The 26,683-nt window shown below is 37.8% G+C and overlaps 1 protein-coding gene across 5 annotated transcripts in view; it reads left to right on the top strand.

The window, feature by feature from the left end:
* Nucleotides 1-26,683, top strand: part of NEK1 (NIMA related kinase 1) — a 204,507-nt gene that overhangs the window by 161,512 nt on the left and 16,312 nt on the right. For all 5 annotated transcript variants that reach the window (XM_082624999.1, XM_082625000.1, XM_082624997.1 and 2 more), the window contains 4 exons: nucleotides 11,523-11,699; nucleotides 13,896-14,016; nucleotides 19,522-19,610; nucleotides 20,706-20,938. In XM_082624999.1, coding sequence (XP_082481125.1) covers nucleotides 11,523-11,699; nucleotides 13,896-14,016; nucleotides 19,522-19,610; nucleotides 20,706-20,938 — 620 coding nt within the window. The remainder of the gene's footprint in view (nucleotides 1-11,522; nucleotides 11,700-13,895; nucleotides 14,017-19,521; nucleotides 19,611-20,705; nucleotides 20,939-26,683) is intronic.

Here is a 26,683-nt window from a genome sequence, read left to right on the forward strand (position 1 = left end):
AACATCTTTATTGGAGTATAATTGCTTTACAATGTTGTGTTAGTTTCTGCTGTATAACAAAGTAAATCATCTATATGTATACATACATCCCCATATCTCCTCCCTCTTGCGTCTCCCTCCCACCCTCCCTATCCCACCCCTCTAGGTGGTCACAAAGCACCGAGCTGACCTCCCTGTGCTATGCAGCTACTTCCCACTAGCTATCTATTTTACATTTGGTAGTGTATATATGTCCATGCCACTCTCTCACTTCGTCCCAGCTTACCCTTCTCCCTCCCCGTGTCCTCAAGTCCATTCTCTACATCTGCGTCTTTATTCCTGTCCTGCCCCTAGGTTCCTTTTTTTTTTTTTCAGATTCCATATATATATGTTAGCATACGGTATTTGTTTTTCTCTTTCTGACTTACTTTACTCTGTATGACAGACTCTAGGTCCATCCAGCTCACTACAAATAACTCAATTTCGTTTCTTTTCATGCCTGAGTAATATTCCATTGTATACATGTGCCACATCTTCTTTATCCATTCATCTGTCAATGTAGGTCTTTTTTTTTAAATGCACACTCATATGACAGCTGTCACATGCAATCTAACAAAATTGTTTCGAATGAAGTTAAAGACAACTAAGTGCTACTAGAGCCATCTTACGGGGAAAAAATGAACAAATCTTTTGGCTCACCCAATATATTCTGCGTTGTTTAATCATGATGTTTAAATCTCCTGTATTTTTAAGTGATTACTTGTCTGCTTGTTGTATCAGGTACTGAGTGAAGAGCATTAATATCTCCAAGTGTATGTGTGGATTTTTTCATTTTCTCCTTTTAAGTATATCGGTTTTTGATATTTATGCTTTGAAGCTAAGTTATTTAGTGCGTAGCAACTTAAGTTGTTGCCTTAAAGTGTTTAGATCATTGCATTGGTCTCTTTGTGCATCTTCCTGCTGCACTGACCATTTATTGTTATGACATGTCCTTTTTTTTTTTTTTTTTATGGTACGCGGACCTCTTACTGTTGTGGCCTCTCCCGTTGCGGAGCACAGGCTCCGGATGCGCAGGCTCAGCAGCCATGGCTCACGGGCCTAGCTGCTCCGCAGCATGTGGGATCTTCCCAGACCAGGGCTCGAACCCGTGTCCCCTGCACGGCAGGCGGACTCAACCACTGAGCCACCAGGGAAGCCCTGACATGTCCATTTTTATCTCTAGTAACATTACTTCCTTTAAAGGCTGCTTTATGTCCTATTACAGAGCTACACCAGCAAGCATTCTTGTGGTTAATGTTTCCTTAGTATATCTTTTTCTGTAGCCTTTTCTTTCATTTTCTCTGACTCCTTATGTTTAAATGTGTCTCTTATCTGAAATCTAGCCCCACAGTCTTTGTCTTTTTTTCAGAGAGTTTAATTTATTTACATATAATGTAGTTACTGATTTGCTTTAATTTAGGCTGTGTATATGTTTGTCCCTATATTTTTTTTATTTGTCCCATCTGTTCTTTGTTTCTTTATTGTTTTCTTCCTTTCATTATTTTCACTCCTCCTTTTGGATTAATCAGATATTTCATCTTTATCTTCTATTTGTTTTTAATTGTACATTTTTCATTTGCCTTTTGTCATGGTCCTAAATATTACAATTTGCATCCTTGCTTAATTCTACCATAATGCTCATTTATATATACCTAAATTTAGTATTTATATCCCTTCTCAAACCATGCACAGTCCTGTTACCAATATTATTCTATTTATTCCCCTCTAAACCCTTTATGCCACTATGATTATTTTATTTTTATATCTTATACAGCTCATAAGGAGCGTCATTATTACTGTTGTTATTATGCTAAACAATCAATATATTTTTACATTTACCCCTATTCTATTCTTTACAGTGCTCTTTATTCCTTCCTGAAGTCACACACTTCCATTTGATATCTTTTCCTTTTAGTGTGAATAACTTCCTTTAGTATTTCCTGTAGTGCAGATCTGCTCTTCGTGAATTCTGTCAGCTTTTGTTTGTCTGAAAAGATTTTATTTCACCTCCAGGTTTAAGGAATATTATCACTGGGTATTAAACTCTAGGTAGATGGAGGGGGTGTTGGTTTGTTTTTGCTTTACTTCATTTTGTTTTTTGCACTTTAAAGGTGTCATTACATTTTCTTCCGGTATCCATAATGAGGTCAGTTTTATGTCTTATTTTTGTTTGTTTGAAAGCAATATATGTTTCTCTCTTAGCTGATCTAGTAGATTCTGTTTGATTTTCAGCAGTTTTACCAGGATATGCCTAGGTAGAGTTTCCTGTGCTTTTAACCTGCTTTGGGCTTTCTCAGCTTCTTAAACCTGGAGGCTGGTATCTTTTTTGAGTTTGGGGAAAATTATGTCCCTTAGGTCCTCCTGTATTGCTTCTGCCCATTTGCTCTTCCTCATTTTGGACTCCAGTTACATATATTCGACCCTTTGAGTTTGTCACACATGTCTTCTGTGCTCTGTTCTGATTTTTTTTTTTTTTTTTTTTTTTTGCGGTACACGGGCCTCTCACTGTTGTGGCCTGTCCCGTTGCGGAGCACAGGCTCCAGACGGGCAGCCTCAGCGGCCATGGCTTACGGGCCCAGCTGCTCCGCGGCATGTGGGATCTTCCCGGACCAGGGCACGAACCCGTGTCCTCTGCATCGTCAGGCAGACTCTCAACCACCGCGCCACCAGGGAAGCCCTGTTCTGCTTTTTTACGTTTTCTCCTTTTTGCTTCAGTCTGTTTAAATCTGTTGAGCCCTTTAGCATTTCACTGATTCTGTCTTCTGCTCTCTCTAACCTGTTAAACGAATCCAGAGGGTTCCTAATATGATACTGTGTTTTTCAGTTCTAGGATGTCCATTTCATATTTTTTTATAGATTACAGTTTTCTGTTGAAAGTATTAATGGATTTTTCCATTTGGCCCATCTCTATTTTCTTGACCATATTAATCACTTATTTTAAGGTCCCTCCTTGATAAATCTCATAACTGAGTCATCTAGATCTGTTTCTGTTGTTAGCTAGATCTGTTCTATTTCTGTTGTCTCTTTTTCTTGGTTTTCAGTCATTTTTTCCTGTTTCTTTGTTATAAACCATGCTTTATAACATAGAGCAATGAACTTTTTCTATAAATTGTTAGATTGTAAATATTCTAGGCTTTGTGAGCCCATATATACATATTCTTCTTCTTCTAAAAATTTTCTACAGCCCTTAAAAATGTAAAAGTTTTTAATAACTTGTAGGCTATACAAAACCACAGCACAGGTTAGAGTTTTTGTACCTGAGTTTTACAGTATTTGATTGGATGCCAGACATTGTGGGTGAAAAATTTAATAGCCTCTGGGTAATGTTATCTTTCTTCAAAGAAGATTAAGTTTTCTTCTTAAAACTAAATAATGCCAGCAGATTACCTTGATACTGTTGAAGTTAGCTGTGGCCTGTTTGTTCCCAGGCGGTAGCTCTTGTTCCTACGCCTTGGTCTGCCTGAGACCTCCTCTCAGTGCTGATGATGTTTGTTCACCATGCCCTCCGCATTCCTGGGACCCAATCTCTACTATCCCTACCAGCACCATCCAGCTGCTCATCTTTGCCCAGCACGTCACCCTCCTGGCTGCTGATTTGTGCTGGTTTGCCCAGAGTGTTGCTTGTGAATGAGTGCATAGTTTAGGAGTTAGCCGAAAATAGAGGGGATTTTTTTGTTGTGCTGAGGGGAACTTTTTGGTGATTTTTTCCTTGCAGTCTAGGTCACTTTGTAGCCGCAGACTTATTAGCCCAGTAAGACTTGCCTTCTGCCTGTGCTGGACTTAGGAAGTGCCCGTAGGGAAGCTGGGATGGAGTGGAGCTCATCCTACTGTTTTCTGCTGTCCGTCGTGGTCCAGTGCACCCTGCCTACATCACTTACTCTCCAGTGCTTCCAAACAGCTTTTTAAATATTTTTGTTGTTGTTCATCATTTATATTTATTTTCAGTGAGCAATTAATCCAATATGAGTTACACTGTCATGGCCAGGAAAACAAGTCCCTACATTTTTGTAAACTAACTTTTTTTCCCGTGACTATAATAGTATATTTTCATTGTAAAACATTAGAAAATACCAAAAACTGTGCTGTAGAAAATTGAAATTACCTAGAACCTTGCTACCTAGAGATTATGTTCCTGTTAGTCACATAAATTTTGTTTTTATTTAAAAATCTAGTTCTCTTGTTATAAAAGTAATCTGTACACATAATTAAAAATGCCAAGTAGCTCTGGAAGTCTTTTACGAAAAACTGCAGTTCCTAGACCTCACGTGTCACCCTATTCACCACTTTCAGTCCTTTTAACTATGTGTTTTCTTATTTATCAACATAATTATAAACCGTATACCTATACTATTACCTCTTGATTTTTAAAAGCGTTTATTATTATTATTATTTTAGTTTTAGACATTATCTATGGACTTCCTACTTCGGAAGATAAGAATTTAGCTGCCTTTCCTCCATCTGTTTTTTTTCCCCTGATCTCACCATATACAACTGTATTTCCTATCCCCAGATCCTCCAAATATACTTGTAATTTTGGTGAAATCATTGTACAGTGTTGGTATTACTTTGAACATGTATATTCTAATCAAAGCTGTGGTAATTGTACCATGACTACTTTTCTTTCTTGCACAATATTTTGTTTTCCCTTTAGTGAATAATTGCTTTGTTTTTCACAAACTTATTTCTAGTTTGTTGCCAGACTCTTCCCTAGATATGTTTATCTCTTCTCAGATCATCCAGATACATTAGGTATTATATGGGTCTAATCTTCGAACCATTTCTTTGGAATCCCCTCTGACCTGCTCCAAACCAGACGAGTTTTTCCTTTGACCTGCTGGAAAGATGTCATCCTGGCCTCTCCCCTAACCTGTCCTGATGTTAGATCTCTTATTGTCTGGAGTCCATGGCTTCTTTTTTCTTGATATATTCCCCCATTTTACTGGCATCTATGGGACGTGTGTGTGTGTGTGTGTGTGTGTGTGTGTGTGTGTGTGTGTGTGTCGGAAATCGCTGCTGTCCTGCGGTGTCCAATCTTCCCTCCTTCCTTTTTAGTACTAGTATCTTCCCATGCCCCCATGCCCACTTTGGATTTGGGTTAGCGCATGGTTGCCTAGGCAGAGACATCATTTCCCAGCTTCCTTTTGCAGCTGGGTGTGGCCATGGGAATAGGTTGTATCCAGAGTAAAATAGCCATTCATATGGCTTTTAATTCTTTTTCCAGCTTTATTGAGTTATGATTGACAAATTTTTTAAACTATATGTATTTAAGGTTTAAACATGGCGTTTTGTCATAAGTGTACCTCGTGCAATGATCACCACGATGAAGCTAGTGAACATGCCCATCACCTCACATAGTTAGCATTTTGTGTGTGTGATGTGAACACTTAAGATTTACTTTCTTACCAAATTTCAAGTGTACTATACATTATTGGCAACTGTAATTAACCATGCTGTGTATTCGATCTCTACAAGTTTATGCATCTTATGACTGAAGGTTTGTACCCTTTGCCAACATCTCTGCATTTTTCTCACCTCCCAGCCCCTGGCAACCACCATTCTACTGTCTGTTTCTGAGTTTGACGTTTTTAGATTCCAGTCATACGTAATATCATGCAGTGTTTGTCTTTTTGTGTCTGACTTATTTCACTTAGAATATATCTTCCAAGGATTTCCTTCATGCTTAAAGCTGAGTAATATTCCACTGTGTATCAATATATATACCACATTTTCTTTATTCATTCATTGACACTTAGGTTGTTTCCATGTCTTGGCTACTGTGAATAATGCTGCAGTGAACATAGGAGTACAGATACCTTGTCAAGATACTGATTTAATTTCCTTTGGATAAATACTCAGAAGTGGAATTGCTGGATCATATGGTAGCTCTATTTTTAGTTTTTTGAGGAACCTCAGTACTGTCCCCTATAGTGGCCACACCAATTTACATTCCCACTAACAGTGCACAAGGGTTTCCTTTTCTCCACATTCTCATCAGTGTTTGTCATCTCTTCTCTTTTTGATAATAGCTCTATTAACAAGAGTGAGATGATCTCTCACTGTGGTTTTGATTTGCATTTCCCTGATTATTAGTGATGTTGAGCCACCTTTTCATATATCTGTTAGCCATTTATATGTCTTCTTTTGAGATACGTCTGTTGAGTTCCTTTGCCGATTTTTAAATTGCTGTCATTAATTAATAATGGCAAAAATTTTTAATTTGTCCATCTTTTTGCTGTTGAGTTGTTTGAGTTACTTAAATATTTTAGATGTTAACCTGTTATCAGATATATAATTTGCAAATATTTTCTCCCATTCTGTAAGTTACCTCTTTATTTTGTTGATTTTTCCTTTGCTGTGCACAAGCTTTTATTCATGTAGACCCACCATTTTGTTTTGTTTTTGTTTGTGCTTTGGTGTCATATCGAAAAATTTCTTACTAAGATGCATATGCTCTTTTTTGAAGTGCCTATTCAAGTGTCTTGCCTATTTTTCCATTATGTTGGTTTCCCTTTGGTTTTTAGGAGTTCTTTGTATATTCTGGATAGAAGGCTTTTGTTAGTTACATGTGTTGTAAATATATTTTGTCTTTTAGTGGCTTGTCCTTTTAAACTTGTCCTTAAAAATGCCAACTGTAAAGAAAAGGATTGAATAAATTGGACTATAATAAAATTAACAACTTCTCTTCAAAAAATGCCATTTAGTAGAATGTTGAATAGAAGCGTCATGTTCTTGATTCAAGGGAGTAAATGTATCATGTTAACTCAAGTCTTTTTTGAAAATACCCATTTTCAGATTAAGGAATTCCCTTCTAGTCTTGTTTTATAAAGAGTCATTAAATTCTATCTCACCCTTTTTCTGACTTAATTAAGATGATTGTATGATTTTCTCCTTGATTATATTAATGTAACAAATAACATTGATTGATTTTCAAATATTAAGCGGGACATGTCAATATTATCACTTTTTTTTCATTGTTACCAATCTTACAAGTTAAGATTCCATTTGTGATTTTCTGATTGTGAGTGAATTTCATCATGTCACAGTCTTTTGGCCATTTTGCTTTGCTTCTCTGTAAATTGTGTGTATATTTTTTGCCATTTTTATATTACATTTCCAATTTTTTTTCTTGTGAAATTTTAATCTGGTATAAATAACCTTTATCTAGTATATCATCAAAGTTTTTTTCCACCCTCTGCTATTTCACTTATTTTTATGCTATTTTTGGCCATACAGAGTTTTTTTTTCTTTTTTTAAAATTTCATGCAAGTATATCTTTTATTAATATCTTCTGAATTTCCTTTATTGGGTGAAAAATTTGGCAAATCTTGGATTAGATAGATAACAGACATGTGTACACATGTGCATGCATGTACGTATATAATCTTTAACCTAGTTGGAATTCTAAAATATTTTCCTTGGTTGTTTTTATTTTACTTTTTTATAGTAGTATTTTTTTAATTAATTAAGTTATTTATTTATTTATTTTTGGCTGTGTTGCGTCTTTGTTGCTGTGCACAGGCTTTCTCTAGCTGCGGCGAGCAGGGGCTACTGTTCATTGCCGTGTATGGGCTTCTCATTGTGGTGACTTCTCTTGTTGTGGAGCATGGGCTCTAGGTGCATGGGCTTCAGTAGTTGTAGCACGCGGGCTCAGTAGATGTGGCTCACAGGCTCCAGAGCGCAGACTCAGTAGTTGTGGCACATGGGCTTAGTTGCTCTGCAACATGTGGGATCTTCCCGGAGCAGGGCTCGAACCCACATCCCCTGCATTGGCAGGTGGACTCTTAACCACTGTGCCACCAGGGAAGTCCCGTCCTTGGTTGTTTTTAGATAATTATTATTTCAAAGGAATTTTAAGTTCACTTTATCTAATTGAGTATTATCATTAGAATTGTATTAGATTTGTATATTGATTTTTGGAATTTTTTTTCTTTAAATTTTTGGCTGTACCCCGCAGCATGTGGGATCCCCAACCAGGGATCGAACCCGCACCACCTGCATTGGAAGGTAGAGTCTTAACCACTGGACCACCAGGGAAGTCCCCATGATTTTTGGAATTTTTTTAATTTCAAGAATTTAAGTATGTCTTTCTTTTTGCACCAGTCTTGTTCTGTGTTTTTCAGTAACATTTTGTTTTGTTCATTTAAGTTCTAAAACCTTTTTGGTAAATTTATTTTTATACAATGGGTATATTTTTGTCTTTATTATAATATAGATGATGTATTTTTTCCATTTCCCTAGGTTATTTCTAGTTAAAATAAAGCTATTCTTTCTGTTACCCAGCTATGTAAAATTTTATAGCCAGACTCCTTACTGAATTATTTCATTAAATCTATTAAGTTTTTTTCTTTGACATTGTAAATCTTATAAATGTGCAGATTATCTCATCAGTAATAAGAAATAGGGTTTTTTGTCCCGTATTTATTTGATTATTCCCTTTCCTTCTCACTGCATTGTTAGACCCTCCAGAGCAATCTTCAGTAATCATAGTGCTGTCTGGCATCCTTGTTCCTGGTTTTAATAGACATTGTTTTGTAGCAGAACACGGAGACTGAACGAGCAGAGCACAGATGTGACCTCTGTCCCTGTCACATTGTCGATGAGGCTTGGTGAAGGGAGGATGTTCCAGAACGTGGGCTGCACTGTAGTTCTGTTCTCATTGACCAGGAAGACGTAAGACGTAAAGCAGCTCACAAGCACCTGTGCACAACTGTTTTTCCTAAGGAGTTAACTGAACCAGGCAGTGCCTGCTAGCCCAGTGTTATATAAGGAGGACATGGGCAACTCCAAGGCCCCACTTGACTTCAGTGATGATGAACTGAAGCTGGGGCCAGGGAGCAAGGCTCTGTGTTTTGCTCCAACTCTTCCAGCCACATGTGTTCAGACATGACAGGCAGAAGATGGAACTGATGTGGAGTTGGGGTTTTTCTGTGAATACCGTGAGTTGAGGATGTATGGAAGAGAATGTTTTTAATGATGGGCTGTAGTTGGATTTTAATGGGGACGATGGGGAGAGAAACCATAGTAGGATCAGTGCATTTTAGGTCCTGGTCGAGTAACATTCTTTAGCGTTGGGGTAGTAGAGGGAGGTGAGTGGAAACACAGGATGTTGGGAATTAGAAGGTGAGGTATTTAACAGTGAGCTTTTTGAGGAGCTGTACTGAATGACAGGATCTCCGAGATGTGAGCATTGGAGTGACCGAGGGAGGGAGAAGAAAACATCGTGGAGATGTACTGACCAGCCCAGATAGATACAGGAAGGCTTATTGCTGTAGACAGAAGTCCAGCAGATTAGCTAGGACAGAATGGGTGTTAGGGGGGCTCCCAGCAGTGAGCTGGAAAGGAGCTTCTCCAAGGAATGGATGGGACTGCCCTAGGCATCTTCCAGGTCACTGCAGTCATCTTTCTGAGCTGAATCCATCCTCTCCTGGTGTCACTTTAAAGTATGGGAAGTCTCTGAGCAATTACCAGAAACACACAAAAACAGTTCATAATTTTAAAAATATCATTTTGACATAAATATATCATTCTGACATTTATATATATATATGTAAAAGTTTCATCTAAAGGAAAAGGCAAGTAAGCCACCTTAGAAATGTATGTTAGCCACCTTAGAAATTTATTTTTGTTTATTTGTTTATTTTTTTTACCACTTGGTTTTTTTAGCTTTATTGACTATTACCAAGTTTCAGTCTGTTTCAAATAATTAAATACTGCAACTGGGACATTAAAAATACAAACCAGGGGGCCTCCCTGGTGGCGCAGTGGTTGAGAGTCCGCCTGCCGATGCAGGGGATGCGGGTTCGTGCCCCGGTCTGGGAGGATCCCATATGCCGCGGAGCGGCTGGGCCCGTGAGCCATGGCTGCTGAGCCTGCGCGTCCGGAGCCTGTGCTCCGCAACGGGAGAGGCCACAACAGTGAGAGGCCCGCATACCACAAAAAAAAAAAAAAAAAAAAAAAATACAAACCAGGGCTTCCCTGGTGGCGCAGTGGTTGAGAGTCCGCCTGCTGATGCAGAGGACGCGGGTTTGTGCCCCGGTCTGGGAAGATCCCACATGCCGCGGAGCGGCTGGGCCCGTGAGCCATGGCCGCTGAGCCTGCGCGTCCGGAGCCTGTGCTCCGCAACGGGAGAGGCCACAACAGTGAGAGGCCCGTGTACCGCAAAAAAAAAAAAAAAAAAATACAAACCAACATGCCAAAATAATTGTATTCTGAATGTTATGTATAATGTTATACATTTTATATTACGTAAAGGGTTTTATACATAAAGATAAGATTTGATTTATGATTATTGAAAATTCAAAAATATGTTTGAACAAACATTGCTATGCATACATACACAATAACTCAACTGGGATAAACAAAACCATACATGAGTATGGTTATTAAAAAATAAAATTACATTCATACAACAATGGTAGAAATTGAAATCTCTTTTTATTAATTTGAGAGTATTATTACAAAATCATACACATATGAATGATGTAACCTAATTCTGTATATTTAAGAATCTTTATGCTTGACACTGAAATATGTCTCTATCCCATGGGAAATTTTTGATTTTAAGTTATTTTATTTTAAGGGATTTTTATAATTCTTAATCATTAAAATGTCTATCCATGGGCATAATGCAGACCCAATCCCAGCAAATAGAAAAGCCATGCGGGTCAGCCATATCACATGTGTATTTCACCATAGTTTGAGAAGAATATCCTATTCAGTTGTACAGTTTGGTCATTCTTCATAGTCATGCTTGTCATCAGTGATTACAGATGAGGCACAGAGCTTAGAGTGGAATATATATTGCTGTAGAGAACTAGGTACTAGAGCAGCGGTATCACTGGGTGCTCATGTGGAGAACACCACCCAGACACGCTAAACTAGCTATTAAACTAGGTGTCAGACCTTCAAAAAGGTTAGTACACTGATGTGTACTAACTTGCCTTTTTTTTTTTTTTTTTTTTTTTTCTTGCGGTACACGGGCCTCTCACTGCTGTGGCCTTTCCCACCGTGGAGCACAGGCTCTGGACGCACAGGCTCAGCGGCCATGGCTCATGGGCCCAGCCGCTCCGCGGCATGTGGGATCTTCCCGGACCGGGGCACGAACCTGTGTCCCCTGCATCATCAGGCGGACTCTCAACCACTGCGCCACCAGGGAAAGCCCCTAACTTGCTTTAATGCTGAAATGTCTAAGTTCAGAATACTTGTCAAGTGAGTTTTAGTACTATCTCACTTTTAAATTTAATGAGAGCTGTGATTTTAAGTAAAGGCAAACATTTTTCTAAGTGATCTGAAAAGCCTGAAAAACAATGTCTTTATAACAAAAATGCCTTTCCAATTTGACTTAAGTGTGGCTATCGTGTGCCTTAATCGTTTATTAATTTCTAGTACATTACAGAACGTACCCAGTAATTACCTGCTGTAATAATGAACTTTGTTCTAAGTGCAGATAAAACTCAAGTCACTTTGAGAACGTAGCATGATTTTTCATCTTTTTGTTGTTTCAGAGATTTCTCCTCAAGGGGAGGAGTGCAAACCCTTAATTACTGGAGAAGAAAAAATAAAATGTATTTCACCTGAAATGAACCCATCAGCTACTGTTGATTCTTCTGTTGAGACAGACAGTCCAAACTTTAGTGAGCCATCTCCACAGACGGCATTGAAACCAGAAGGAAATTTGGATGGTATGTTTTAATGGGGCAAAATGAGATTGATTTGATTTAATAATACTTTAATGTCTTCTTTATGAACAGATCTTCAAAATATGTATATATGTTTGGGTGATTCATCTCAAATTAAGTTCACTCTTTTTTCTAGTAACTGGCCTTTTTTTTTTTATCGCCACATAGCAAATCACCCCAAAACCTAGTGTTAAAAGAACAGCCATTTTACTCTGTCTCCTGATTTTGTGTGTTAGGAATTGAGTCAAGGCCTGGCTCAGCCATGTGCTTTTCTAATCCATGTGCTCTTATCTCTGTGATCATCTGGTCTCATGGGTCCGAGAGGGCTTACCTGGTGTCCTGACAGGTGCAGCTCAGAGGCTGGGCCCGGCTCGCCCCTTCCTCTTCATGCGGTCTCCAGGCCTTTCTATGCACTCTTTCCAGCAGGGTGATCTGACGTCTCACAGGGCTCCCAGATCCCTAGGTGGAAGCCGCTTGTACTTGTAGAAGCCGCTTGTACTTGTAGAAGCTTTGTCATGGCAGCACCCCACCTTCAGATATGAAATTCTGTCTTGCTTATCTAGTGCTACAAAGCAGATTACTCCCCAGACTTACTGACTTAAAAGAACTGTTTTGTTTTATCTCACACTTTTGTGCATAAGGAATTGGGAAGATTCTCCTCCTCCTTGTGGCATCAGCTGGCATCGCTCAGTGGTGTTGAGCTGTCAGCTGCGCCTCCTTGGAGGGTGGGAGATGGTGTCACTCCCACTTGTGGCGTCTCGGCAGCGCTTGGCTGGGCCTGTTCCGCTGCGTCCCGCCCCTTAGCTTAGTGTCAGGGCCTTGCCATGTGGTCTTTGCAGGATTGTTAAACTTCTTTCATTGTGGCTTAGGCTTCCAGATTCCAAGGTGGAAGCTGCCAGTTCTCTTCAAGGCTGGACGTGGAACTGGCTTACAAGACTCCAGCTGTACTCAGCTGGTCCAGGCGATCTCACTGCCAGGGCAAACTCAAGGAGAGGGGCAACAGAGTCCCCTCTAGATGAGAGGAACGCTGGACACCTTGCTTCATGTGTGGTTGTCTTTAATTCACCATAGCAACTTAATAGTTATGTAAATAGTCTTATTCATTATACTCATAGTTAACACGTACCTTACGCCTTTTCTTAAAAAGAAACAAAGAAAAACCCTGTTAGGCATATAATAGAGGCTGTATAGCCTAGTGCAAGAGTTGGCAAACTTCTACAGAGAGTCACGTAGTAAATATTTTCGACTTTATGGGCAGTACATTGACAAATCTCGTTTGTAGAATGAGTCATATTGATAGGGCTTAAGGTTCTAGAGAACAAATACTCATTAAAAAAAATTCTTAAGGATCCCCCTCCCCCAATTGCTTACCTTGTATGCATGACCAAAAAATCATTTGAGTAAAAGATAAGAACTTTAAAGATTGGTTACAATACCAATCATCTTTCTAAACTGGACAACTGATTGGAAACTTTTAAAATACAGAAGGAAAGAGTATCTGGATTTTAGGGAAAAAAGCGGTGGTCATGGTGGCTGAAATAAGAATTGGAGAAGAAAAAGAAAAGCTAACAAATGAAGACAGAAACCGTTTCTCATTACTATTTACTTCCAGGAACTATCACCCAGATGAAAAATGAGCCACTGCCAGAAAACAGAGGTAGTACCCTGGTTGTTAATTGTCTGAGAGTCTAGGAAAATAGATTTAGTGCACTCCAATTATGTTCTCAATATCATTGTAAAAGTCCAGGTAATGGGATGTTAGGTGTTTTTTTGTTTGTTTTTTTTTGATGATTGAACTTTCCCATCAGTTACTAATCAATGATATCTTCTCCCCTTCCATATTTCTAACCACAGATAGTGTTGTTCTTTAAACTAGTTTTTATACCTTCAAGAAAGCAATTTACATATTACTGAAATTTTAATGAAAATTTTTATAATAATCAAAATACAGTGTACTGTATTTCTTTGGGGTATTTTTATTGCAGTGAAAATACAAAAGGAAGTCTGTTATTTCAGAAACAACTAGAGAGTCAACACAGTAAGATTAAAGATCTTTAGATAAAATATTAAATTTTTCGTGGTAATTACTATTAATACTTTAGCCTAAAACTGGGTATGATAATTTATAGGAGGTTTATTCCATTTTCTCTAAATGGATTTTGCTTTCAGACCTCTTTCTTGTTATGTTTTGCCGTGCAGAGCCTGATGACTTGGAAGCAGAATTTCTGCAGGAGCCAAGTGGAGCAGACGGGGATGGTGGCTTGCCATGCCCTGTACTCGACGTGTGGGTTAGTGAGATTAAAGAAGCAAAGGAGGCTGAGTACGTTACCTCTTTCTTACATTTCAAAACCTGGTCCCTTTCTGTAATACCTTTTAAAGAAATAGTGTAACAACCCAATATTATATTAAATCCTATTATAATACCTTATAAAAATAGTTTAATTTGGGAATAGATATTACATTCATGTGGTTCAGAAATCCACAAGTATATAAAGATAAACAGTGAAAAGTCTCTTTCCCACTTCTATCCCCATCCAGCAAATTCCCACTCTCTCCTCTTTCCAGACATGTTTGATAGTAATGAATATTAACATAAACAGGAGCAGAAGCGAATATACAGTCTCGCTCGCTTTTAAATACAGTTGTTAGTATAATGTACACATTTTTTATTTTAGTCAGTAACCTGGGAATTTTTTCATACTGACACACAGAGGGCCTCCTCTTTTTTGTTATTTCATGGCTATGTAGTAGTCCATTGTATGAATATACTATAACTCTGATGAGCCTCCTACAGTAGTTGGTACTACAAATGATGCTATAGTGGATAACCTAAATAATAAGGGTATTTTGCATGTATGTAGTGCAGTCATCCCCCCTTATTCAACAGGGTTTCACTCTTCATGGTTTCAATTACCTGCCATCAACCACAGTCCCAAAATATGAAATGGAAAACTCCAGAAATACACATTCATAAGTTTTAAATTGTGTGCTGTTCTGAGTGGTATGGTGACCTATCCTGCTGTCCTCGTGTCCTGTGCAGGATGTGAACCATCCCTTCATTCAGCGTGTCCACACTGTGTGTGTGCTACCTGCGTGTCAGTCCCTTCGTAGCCGTCTAGGTTATTAGATCTGCTGTCTGGGTGTCCCAGTGCTCGTGTTCATGTGACCCTTGTTTGGCTTAATAACAGCCCCAAAGCACAGGAGTAGTGATGCTGGCAGTTCGGATGTGCCAAAGAGAAGCCACAAGATGCTTCCTTTAAGTGAAAGGTGAAAGTTCTCGACCTAACCAAGAAGGAAAATAATCGTATACCTGAGGTTGCTAAGGTCTGTGTTAAGGACGAAGCTTCTATCTGTGAAGTTGTGAAGATGGAAAAGGAGATCTGTGCTACTTTTGCTGTCGAACCTCAAACTGTAAGAAGTTACACCTACAGGGTGTGATAGGTGCTTAGTTATTAAGATGAAAAGCCATTAAATGTGTGGGTAAAAGGCATGAACGGAAAACATGGTTCGGTTCTGTCCATGCTTCAGGCATCCACTGGGGGTCCTGAACTGTATCCCCCTGTGGGTAAGGGGGGACTGCTGTGTATCTGGAGGATAGAGGCAAAGAAGTATGATTTTATAAATGCAATTATTGTTCACCCCAGGGACTGTACTAGTTTATGCACTCAGAAAGAATGTGTGAAACCTCCTGTTTTCCCCACAGCCTTGCCAAACTTTTATTACCAAAGTTTTTGATGTTTGCCAATCTGATAGGTAAAAAGTAGTATCTCAGTTTGGGGTCTTAGTTTATCTCTTTCTTTTTATTAGTAAAGTTGAGCACATCTTTTCAGATGTTTAAGTCGCATTTGTATTTCCTTTTCTGTGAATTCCCTGTTTACATCTTTGACCCATTTTTAAAATTTGGTTGTTTGGTCTTTGATAAATTGGTAAGAACTCCTTAAATATTAGAGATATTTGCCTTGGTTATTATGTGAATTGTAACTATTTTTTCACTGTTGGTCACTTATGTTTTATTTTTTTGCCATGCAGAAGTTTCTTGGTTGTTTGTTTTTACGTTGTCATGTTTACCTGGATTTTGATAGTTATTTAGAGAAATTTTGTTTTCTCTAAGGTTATCAAAGAGTATTTCAGTCTTTCTTCTGGTACTTTTCATGTAGGTGCTTCTTACATTTACCTCTTTGATCTATTTGGAATTTATCCTGGTGTCCATGGACTCGGTTTTTCTTCCAGATGGCTTACACAGTTGTCGTAACTCCATTTATTAAGGAGCCCACCTTTCCTGCACAGATTTAAAATGCCACTTTTAATATGTACTGAATTTTCTTAATTCTTTGGGTTCATGCTTGTACTTTATTTTCCTGTTCCACTGATCTTTGTTCAGTGTGCTGGTACACACTGTTTTAATTAAAATGTAAAAGATGTTTTAAGATCATGTAAGGCTTATTCACTTTCATCGCTCTTCTTGCCTGTATAATTTTTCATCTGAATTTAGAACTTATTAAATTTAGCCCACCTTCCCTCACATAAAAAAAAATCAGTTTATATTTTATCGGGACGCTATCATAAATTAATGCAGGACATGAACATGCTGTGTGTGTTCTTCCTGTCCAGGAAGAACAGAATAGGCCTTGTTTTTTGATCAGGTTGGGAGTTTTCTTTATCTAGGCTTTGTGCTTTTATGGGTAAGCTTATTCCTAGCTTTATTATCTTTTGTTTGGTGTTATAAATGGTGCCTATTCCTCTGTGAGATCTTGTGACTAGAAGGTTGTATATATGAAAGCTGTGGATTTCTTTATATTGATTTTGTACCCCACCATCTTACTGGTATCTACTATTGTTCATGATAGATTTTCAGTTGACTCTTTTGTACTTTTCAGATATACAGTCATATCATATGAAAATAATGATGGCTCTATGTCCTTCCAGTTTTTGTTTTTGTTTTTACGGTAGGCGGGCCTCTCACTGTTGTGGCCTCTCCTGTTGTGGAGCACAGGCTCTGGACGCGCAGGCTCAGCAGCCGTGGCTCATGGGCCCAGCTGCTCTGTGGCATGTGGGATCCTCCCAGACCGGGGCACGAACCCGTGTCCCCTGCATCGGCAGGCGGACTCTCAACCACTGCGCCACCAGGGAAGTCCTTTCCAGTTTTTTTTAACACTCGTTTCTTTCTCTCCAGTTCCATTGCTTAGTACACCTTTTATACAGTGTTAAATATTGGAAATAGGGCTATCTTTGTCTTGTTCTTAATTTCAGTGAAATGATTCTAATGTTAACCCTCGTTAGGCATGACTATAATTTCTAGCTCAGATCAGTATTTACTCGTATTTTACTGGCTAAAAAAGGAGTGTATTTTGTCAAATGACCTTTCGGTATCTATGGAACCATTCATATAATTGTTTTCCTTTATCTATTGGTATAATGAATTATATTAATAGGTTACCTAATATTGAACTATCCTGCATACCTTAGTGAACTCTACTTGGCCATGATGTGCTACTATTTTAATGTGCTTCTGTTTGCTAATGCTTCATTTTAGGATTTTTGCATTAGTGCTCTGGAGAGTCATCTGAAGTTCCCTTTCGTCGTGGGAAATCACTGTAGTATTTTGGTGTTCTTTTTATCTTCCTGCTTAAAAACTACTTGGAAGTTCCTTCCTTTGCTGTGCTTGTAACAGGGATTGTCAAATGTTTTCTGTAAAGGGCCGGATTGTACACTTTTTTGGCCGTGTAGACCGTATGGTCTGTGATGCAGTTGTTCGGTTCTGCCTTTGTCCTGCAAAAGCAGCCATAGGTAACACATGAGCAGGTGAGCATGGCTGCTCCAGTACCACTTTACCTGTGAAAACAGGAGGTGGGCTGGACTTGGACACGGATGCAAAGCTGTACGAGCATGTTTACTGCAGGAGAGCCATAGGAAATCATTTGAAATAGTCTAAATAATCATTGACATGGAAGGAGCTAAAATACTGTTCTCAGCATACTGCATAGTGGGTATGCAGCCCTGAAATAAAGTGGAGCTCTATGTATTAATATGGAAATGTGTCAAAATGTTGAATGATTAACAGAATAAAATTATATTGAATAAAAAACATTTCCATATATTAGAGTAATGCTATGATAGTCCTATCAAAATTATTATGTATCCTTAAGTGAATATACATGTACGTAAATTTAAGGGAAAAGTATGGTAAGATGTACACAAAACTGATAACAGTAAAGGCAACTGGGAATTGAGTGGTTAGGGGACTCCTAAAAGAATCACTTTTTTTAAATTAAGGTAAAATTTATGTAACATAAAATTTATCATTTTAATCATTTTAAAGTGCACAATTTGCCACTATGTGGTTCCAGAACATTCTCTCAACCCCAAAGGAACCCCTGTGCCCATAAGCAGCCACTCCCCATGTTCCCCTCCCCCAGCTCCTGGCACCACTGATCTGCTTCTATTTCTGTGGATTTGCCTATTGTGGATTTCACATTTCCTGTGGAACGGTACAGTGTGTGGCTTTTTGCATCTGGCTTCTTTTACTTATCATACTGTTTGCAAAGCTTATCTGTGTTTTAGGATGTATCAGTTCTTCATTCCTTTTTATAGCTGAATAATATTCCATTATATGAATATACCCTATATGTTTATCCATTGAGCAGTTGACAACAGTCAGCAGATGATGGTGGGTCATTTCCAGAGTTGCTTCTTCCTTTTGGTTCTTTTGAATAGTACTGCTATGAACATTGTGTACAATTCTATGTTTGCACACCTGTATTCAGTTCTTTTGAGTATACATATTTAGGAGTGGAATTGCCACAGCATATGGTAATTTTATGTTTCATTTTTTGAGGAACCAAGGAACATTACATTTCAAATGAAGAAATGTATTACTTGTATGATTAAAAATAAAGAAAAACTTTTAGAAATAAAAATAGAAAATTGCTCAAAATTTAAAACTGAAAAAGTAAAAAATTATTTAAATTTGAAATGGACTAAAAAGTACTAGCAAAATTAAAACTGCCTTATAAACGAAAACCCCAGAAATAAATTACTGGCAACTTTTTCAATGTATTTTTCTAGTTTTTACATTTTTGTTAAAAAATTAATACATCCATTTAGTTCCCAGCATGTATTGAGATAAAAATTGAGAGTCCTTCTTTACATAAATCAGTTCATTCCCTTTAAGGGTTAAAATGTTTTTGTGCATATTATTCTATTCCTTTTACTGTGCTACCCAGCATTTTTTCAAATCCTAACATCATTTAATATAAATTGGTCTGAAAATTGCTTACTTAATAACATACCTTGACTATCATTCCATATCTCGTTATACAGATCTCTACTTCATGTTTTAAATAGCTGTATAATATTTCATAGTGTATATCATCATTGTTTTCTATTCTCTGATATTAAGGGGCATTTTGATTGCTTACAGAAGTGGTTCTCAAACATTGCAACATTTTAAAACAACTGTCTCAGCCTTATCCCCCAAAGTTCCTGATTCACAGGACTAGGGCAGGGCCTGAGAATTTGCATTTCACACAGGTCTCCATGTGTTGCTGACGTCTAGGGGCTGCACTTTGGGAACCACTGGGATGAGACTGTCGAGCCTGGTTGTTGTGAATGAGCGTGACTGGTGGAAGGTTTGAATGGCTGAAACATAGGATTGTGCTTATGAGAGACGGTGTGTGTATAAGTGAGACGAGTGTTCAGAAGAGGCATCACAGGGCTCTCGTGAACTGTCTTCCACTCTTTTTGTTTCTCCCGCTCTTTTGTATTTGAGAGTGTTTTTATTTCTAGTAAACCATGTTTTCCTAACTGGTGTTTCTGTTTGTGGCAGGTTGGAAGATAGGATCACCATTGAGCAAAATGAAGTTTCTGAAGATGGAGCCCCGAGGAGCATGGATCACCTTAGTGAAGTTCATGTAGGTGAGCATCACTGTATTGGCCTGATTACTTTCTGGAAGGTCGTTAGCACTAACCTGTTCTATTTGGACTCTATATTAATAGAGAGCATAGCTAACCACTAACCTTAATTATCTAAAAAATATAATAGGCATAGAGCACTGGACTCCACATTTATTTTTTTATTATTTTTTTTTGAAGCATAGTCGATTTACAATATTGTGTTAATTTCAGGTGCACAGCATAGTGATTCATTTTTTTAATTTGCAGATTAGATTCCATTATAGGTTATTACAAGATATTGGGTATTGTTCCCTGTGCTATATTTGTTGGTTATCTGTTTTATGCACAGTAGTGTGTATCTGTTAACCCTGTACTCCTAATTTGTCCTTCCCATTCCCTCTCCCTTTCGGTAAACACAAGGTTGTTTTCTATGTCTGTGAATTTGCTTCTGTTTTGTACATAGCTTCATTTGTATTATTTTTTATATTACACATATAAGTGACATCATACAGTATTTGTCTTTCTCTGCCTGACTTATTTCACTAAGCATTATTTTCTCCAGGTCCACGTTGCTGCAAATGGCAGAATTTCATTCTTTTTTATGGCTGCTGGACTCTGCATTTATAAGCCTGTATTGCTTGGCAATGTGGGCAGTGTAACTTTTTGGTCAGTTATCTTACTGAATGTTCAAAACAAAAAGAATTGCTTGCCAAAGCTAAGCCAGTATCTCAGGACATTAAATAAGTGGTCTTCTTATTTCTAATAGTATTAATTAAAATATAAGAAGTACAGTTTTTTAATATCTAATCTATAGGAACAAAGATAACCTGGAGCTACTGAGTGTTTAAACAGTACTTTTTCACATGTCCTTGCATTTGTGTCACATTTTTGAACTTCTGTTATAATGGAAGAATTTAACAAATTAAATCTCCTTTCTGAAAATAAAACATACCTGGTTAAAGATTATTTATAAGGTAATAAAATCACATATATATTTGATTTTGTTTTTCATGGAGTTTTTTCTATGATTCATGTTAAATAGTATACTTTTTCAGTATCACTGAGCACACTGAGTACTGTATAGACTTGTCATGTAATCTTTCCTTTATTCCACAGAACCTGGAGTGGATGGTTCTCCACACTCTGAGTGTGATGTAGATGAATCTATGCAACCAGAACCATTTTTCCATAAACACTTGAAAGCAGCCTCTCAAGTCCAGTCAGTCCTCTGTTCACCAGAAGAATCCTCTCCACTTCGATCTCACTCTGGTTTACCACCAAGAAAGAAAAAACAGAATTCCTTGCTGATTGGACTTTCAACTGGTCTATTTGATGCCAACAACCCAAAGGCAAGTACGCTCCTCAGATGGAAAACGTTATCCATTTGATAACATTTCACATTTACTATTTTTCTTTGATAAGCTATAATATTGAGTTTTAACCCCTTAAAAACACAAACACATACACACGGAAACACACTCATCAAAACAAACAGAAACAAGAAAAACCCTCCATCTTCTCTCCAATACTGAAAAGAAATTGCCATGGAGAGTACAGCTAGGACAAAGGCTGCCTCATTGGCTCCACGTGCAGGGTCTCTTCATAGGGTCTACTTTCATTTGAGCAGAACATCCCTCTTACATCCTCTTCTTCTCTCCCCCTCTCCCATTCCCAACCCAGATTCCATTTTTAGTATTAGACTAAGCTTGAGCATTATGTCTTAAAGGGATAGAAGTGCCGTGTTGCCTAATTTGTACCTAGAAAGATTAGTAGATGTGCATCTGCACTTTCTGGTAAAAGTTTTCCAGACCTCTTATCTTTTCTCACTCTCTGTTTTAAAAATATGTAACCAATTTTTTTCTTATTAAGAGATTAGAACATTATAGAAAATTTAGAAATGTAAGTAATCACATATCATTTTATTATATTACTTTTCATATATGTAATTTTTACATATATGTGACTTCTTAACATAATAGGATATTATGCATACTCTTTGTAACCAGCTTTTCTATTTAGTACATATTATAAAATTATTACAAATATTATTTTTACAAAAACAGCATTTTGTCATATTGTCAAATATTCTCTCATATCCTTCTGAATGGCAACAAATTCCATTGTTCTGCTATATCATGCTTTCTTTAATCTGTTTTTATTGTTGGGCCTTTGGATTTCTATTTTTGTTTTGCTATAACCACGTTCGGCTGTATCTGTGTTCATATCCACGTTATTTCCATAAAATAAATTTCTGTAAGTGTAATTCAAAAAGGTATATTGTATGATGTCTGATTTTCCTTCAAGAAACATTGTGTAGTGCTGTAAATAGTATGTGAGAGTTCATACTCTAAATAACACCAACTATTATCATTTACTTAAAAATTGTGTGTTTAATGAATGAGTAATGGTATCAACTCTTCAAAGTTTATCTTTCTGTTTTTACCAGTGAGTTGAACATTTTTCATATATTTAACTCTGCATATGAATGAATTACCTGAATTCTCTTGTCCTTAACTGTTTTTAAAATATGTTTTCAATGAAAAAATGATTTTCAGTTTAATTTTCCAGATGGATCTGTTTTTACTTTGTGGAGCATTTTCTTATGATTTTCTTAAATGTAGAGACTGCTAAATTCTCTCACTTATCTGATAGCATTCAGATTTTCAAAGGTGTAAACTTAGTGTATCCTTGGTGGGCAGAAAAGGATCACTGTATGATTCATGTGCTTACTTTTGTCGTAAAGGTGTATAGCTGTCTTTATCCCAGAGCTTTTTAATAACTTACTGTCTATAAAAGCTAATGGACTTTTAACTGAATAATACATTTGATTACTTGATTTCCTTTCATGACCTTAGTTCAGCCTTAGTAGTTCTGTAGAAGTACTTACTCTGGACTTACAGCAAAGCAGATTTCATGTAGAGGGAGGGAACAAGAAAACTTTCTGGAAAATCATAGCAGTCTATAGCCATTTAAGGCAAGGACAGAAAGCCATGCCTGCCTATCCCATAAATTTCTGAGATCATGAGAGTTCATCACTGTGCCAAAATAGTAAATAATCATTGTTCATAATGGTGGCTTTGAATCATGAAGAAAAGGTGAGAACTATTTATAAGCATTTATATAATCCGTTTACTAAAATGGGATAATTTAACCTCCTACAGAGATTTTTGTTAAAAGTTATTTTTTTTTAAATGTTAAGTCATACTACTTCTGTCCTTTTTTTTATTAAAGGAAATCCTTCTTGAGCTTTGGATCCTAACCTCCCTCACCTTCTTAAAGAAGTCACTCTTTTACTTTTGCCCTCCAGCCTGCGTCATGAACGTCTTTCTCTGTGGTGGGTTATTCCCACAGGACACCTGCTCTAACAGGTCCCATCATAAATGGCAAACTTCCCGTAAGCACACGTCCTCCCCCGCTCCCACCCCACTTCTCTTTGTTGTATTTTTGCAGTGTCCCCGCCACTCACTTCACAGTACATTCCAGTGTGGTTGTCAGCCCACTTCTCCACTGAAGCTGCTCTTGCCAAAATCACCAATTACCAGTACGTTATCAAGTTCCCTGTACCTTTTTCTCTCACCTTTCTTGACTTTCCTTTCAACAGAGTTGATATACACCTTCTTTTAGAATCATTTTATCTGGAGGCATCCTGCGTATCGTACTTTCCTGGTTCTCCTCTGCATTCATTGTCCCTCTCCGGTTTCCTTTGCTGCAGCCGCTCCTACTAACAGATCTCCTTAAAACAGTATAGATTCTTCTGTCGTTGGGTGAATTGTTCTGTAAATGTCAAGAATTAAGTCCAGTGGTGTTGCTCATGTTTTCTTTATCTTTTTTTTTTTTTTTTTTGCGGTACGCGGGCCTCTCACTGTTGTGGCCTCTCCCATTGCAGAGCACAGGCTCCGGACGCGCAGGCTCAGCGGCCATGGCTCACGGGCCCAGACGCTTCGTGGCATGTGGGGTCTTCCCGGACCGGGGCACGAACCCGTGTCACCTGCATCGGCAGGCAGACTCTCAACCACTGTGCCATCAGGGAAACCCATGTTTTCTTTATCTTGACTGATTTTTTTGGTCTACATTAACTATTAGTTGCTGAGAAAAGAAGATTGAAATTTTTAACTATACTTGCATAACTATCTATTTCTCCTTTCAGTTCTGTCAACTTTTGCTCCATGTATTTTGAAGCTCTGTTACTGAGTGAATAAGAATTTAGTATTGTTCTGTCTTCTGGGTGAATCGATAACATTTATTCTTATGAAGTGTCACTCTGGAATAGTGTTGTTCAAGTCTTCTGTATCCTTTTTCTTTTCTTTCTACTTGTTTATCAATTACTGGGAAAGCACTGTTGACATTTCCAGTCCAATTGAATGTAAATTAATAATATTTATGTCTTCTTTATAAATTGACCCCTTTATCATTATGAAATGACTCACTTTATCCCTGATCCTATCACCTTGTTCTGAAATCTACTTTGCCTGGTTTTAACATAGCCATTCTAGCTTTCTTATGCTTAGTGTTTATATGGTATATATTTTTACATCCTTTACTTTTTTTTTTAATATACATTTATTTATTTATTTATTTTTGGCCTTATTGGGTCTTCATTGCTGTGCGCAGGCTTTCTCTAGTTGCGGCGAGTGGGGACTACTGTTTGTTGTGGTGCGCGGGCTTCTCATTGCAGTTCCTTCTCTTGTTGCGGAGCACGGGCTCTCAGCACGTGGGCTTCAGTAGTTGTGGCACACGGGCTTAGTTGCTCCGCGGCATGTGGAGTCTTCCTGGACCAGGGCTTGAACCCGTGTCCCCCTGCATTAGCAGGCGGATTCCTAACCACCGCGCCACCAGGGAAGTCCTACTTTTTTTTTTTAATTAATTTATTTACTTTTGGCTGCATTGGGTCTTCGTTGCTGCACACGGACTTTCTCTAGTTGCGGCAAGTGGGGGCTACTCTTCGTTGTGGTGCGCAGGCTTCTCATTGCAGTGGCTTCTCTTGTTGCAGAGCACGGGCTCTAGGCGTGTGGGCTTTCAGTAGTTGTGGCATGTGGGCTCAGTAGTTGTGGCTCGCAGGCTCTAGAGCATAGGCTTAGTAGTTGTAGCACACGGGCTTAGTTGCTCTGCGGCATGTGGGATCTTCCCAGACCAGGGTTCAAACCCATGTCCCCTGCAGTGGCAGGCAGATTCTTAACCACTGCACCACCAGGGAAGTCCCTACATCCTTTACTTTTTTTTTTTTTTTTTTTTTTTTGCGGTACGCGGGCCTCTCACTGTTGTGGCCTCTCCCGTTGCGGAGCACAGGCTCCGGACGCGCAGGCTCAGCGGCCATGGCTCACGGGCCCAGCCGCTCCGCGGCATATGGGACCCTCCCAGACCGGGGCACGAACCCGTATCCCCTGCATCGGCAGGCGGACTCTCAACCACTGCGCCACCAGGGAGGCCCATCCTTTACTTTTAATCAAACTAATTTCATATAGACTTCTTGTAGTTGTCATGTAGTTGAGTGTTGCTTTTTAACATTCTGACAGTCTTTTAATTAAAGTAGTTAGACCATTTATATTTAGTGTACTTTTCAATATATTATCATTATGATTGAGTTTAAACTTATCATTTTGCTATTTGTTTTCTATTTGTCTCATTACTTCTTTCATTCCTTTTTTACTTTTATTCTCCCTTTTGGATTGAGTATTTTTAGCATTTTATTTAATCTCTACTATTTGTTTATAAAGCAGACTTTAAAAAATATTTAATGGTCATTCTCAGTTTTCAATATACATCTTTAGTTTATCCTGGTCTGCCTTCAAATATTGTACCGTGTCACGAATAGCATCAGAGCCTTACAACAGTACATTTCCATTCCCCTGCTCTTGCCTATCCTTTGTGTAATTGTTGCCATGTGTTTTATTTCTGCATGTATTATAAATTCCACAATACATTTCTATTGTTTTTGCTTTCAACATTCAATTATCCTTCACAGAAAGTAAAAATTGAGAAAGGAAGTCTTTTATATTTACATATTAACCGTTTCTAACATTCTTCATCCCTTTGTGTAGAATTCGAATTTTTATCTGGTATTATTTTTCTACCACTTTAAGAACTTCTCTAACACTTCTTGTGTCACTGTTGGTGATGATTTTCTTTTAGCTTTTGTTTATTTAAAAACATTTTAATTTCACTTTCACTTTGAAAGGGTATTTCTACTAGATCTAGACTTACATTGTCTTCTGGGCTGCACTGTTTCTGACAAGAAACACCATAAATACAGTGGCAGCTTTCATAAAGCAGTTGTAACAGAGTGACTTAATAAAACTGAGAGTGTAACACATAAGTGAAGATTATTGAAGGTAAATTTGTAATAGGTCAGGATGAAATAGTGTAAAGATGAGACCTTCTAGGGATCTCATGTGGGGAGTAGAGTGGAAGACTGATCTCTATGACAACTGGAGAATTTATTTTCTTGTTATAGCAAATGCAGAGTGGGGGAAAGTAAATAGTAATGTACAGTTCACAAATAAGACAAGTGCCTTAAGTGTCTTCTTTTGATTTGCTAAAATATCAATTCTTAGAAAATGTCCGTAATTTTTGCCTTTGGTAAGTGTTCGTAATTTTTTAATGTTTTAAGTCCATTTTTAGCCTTGTTTATGGGTTGAAGTGAGCAGGTATTTGTAGAAGCTATTTTGAGGGTGTAGTGTTACAGGTGAATTGCAGTAAGCAGAAGCTAAACAAATGTGCTCATCATAAACTATTTTATAGTATAGCCAGAGGATTACTAACGCATGATTTTATATTAAAAATACTACAGATGAAAAACTGAGTTGATGGAATTCAGTAGAATTTCATGTGAAGTTCTATCAGTGCACCTACTACTAAATTCATTCATTCTTTATGTGTTGTCTTCATTTTTGAGAAAAAATAGAACCAACAGTGAGACATCTAAAGGAACTGCATTTTTTAAAATGGTTTAAGGTTTTCTAAAACATTGGTTTCCTGTTTGATTTATAATGGTACCAAATGCTAGCTGCATAAATAATTATACTACAAAAAATTTGGAAAAAATTAGTCTGACTATAAATGAAGTAAGATCTCAGGCAGCATGTTCTGGATTAATA

The sequence above is a fragment of the Mesoplodon mirus genome (genome assembly GCF_964341445.2).
Source record: "Mesoplodon mirus genome assembly, chromosome: 1".
Classification (NCBI taxonomy): domain Eukaryota; kingdom Metazoa; phylum Chordata; class Mammalia; order Artiodactyla; family Ziphiidae; genus Mesoplodon; species Mesoplodon mirus.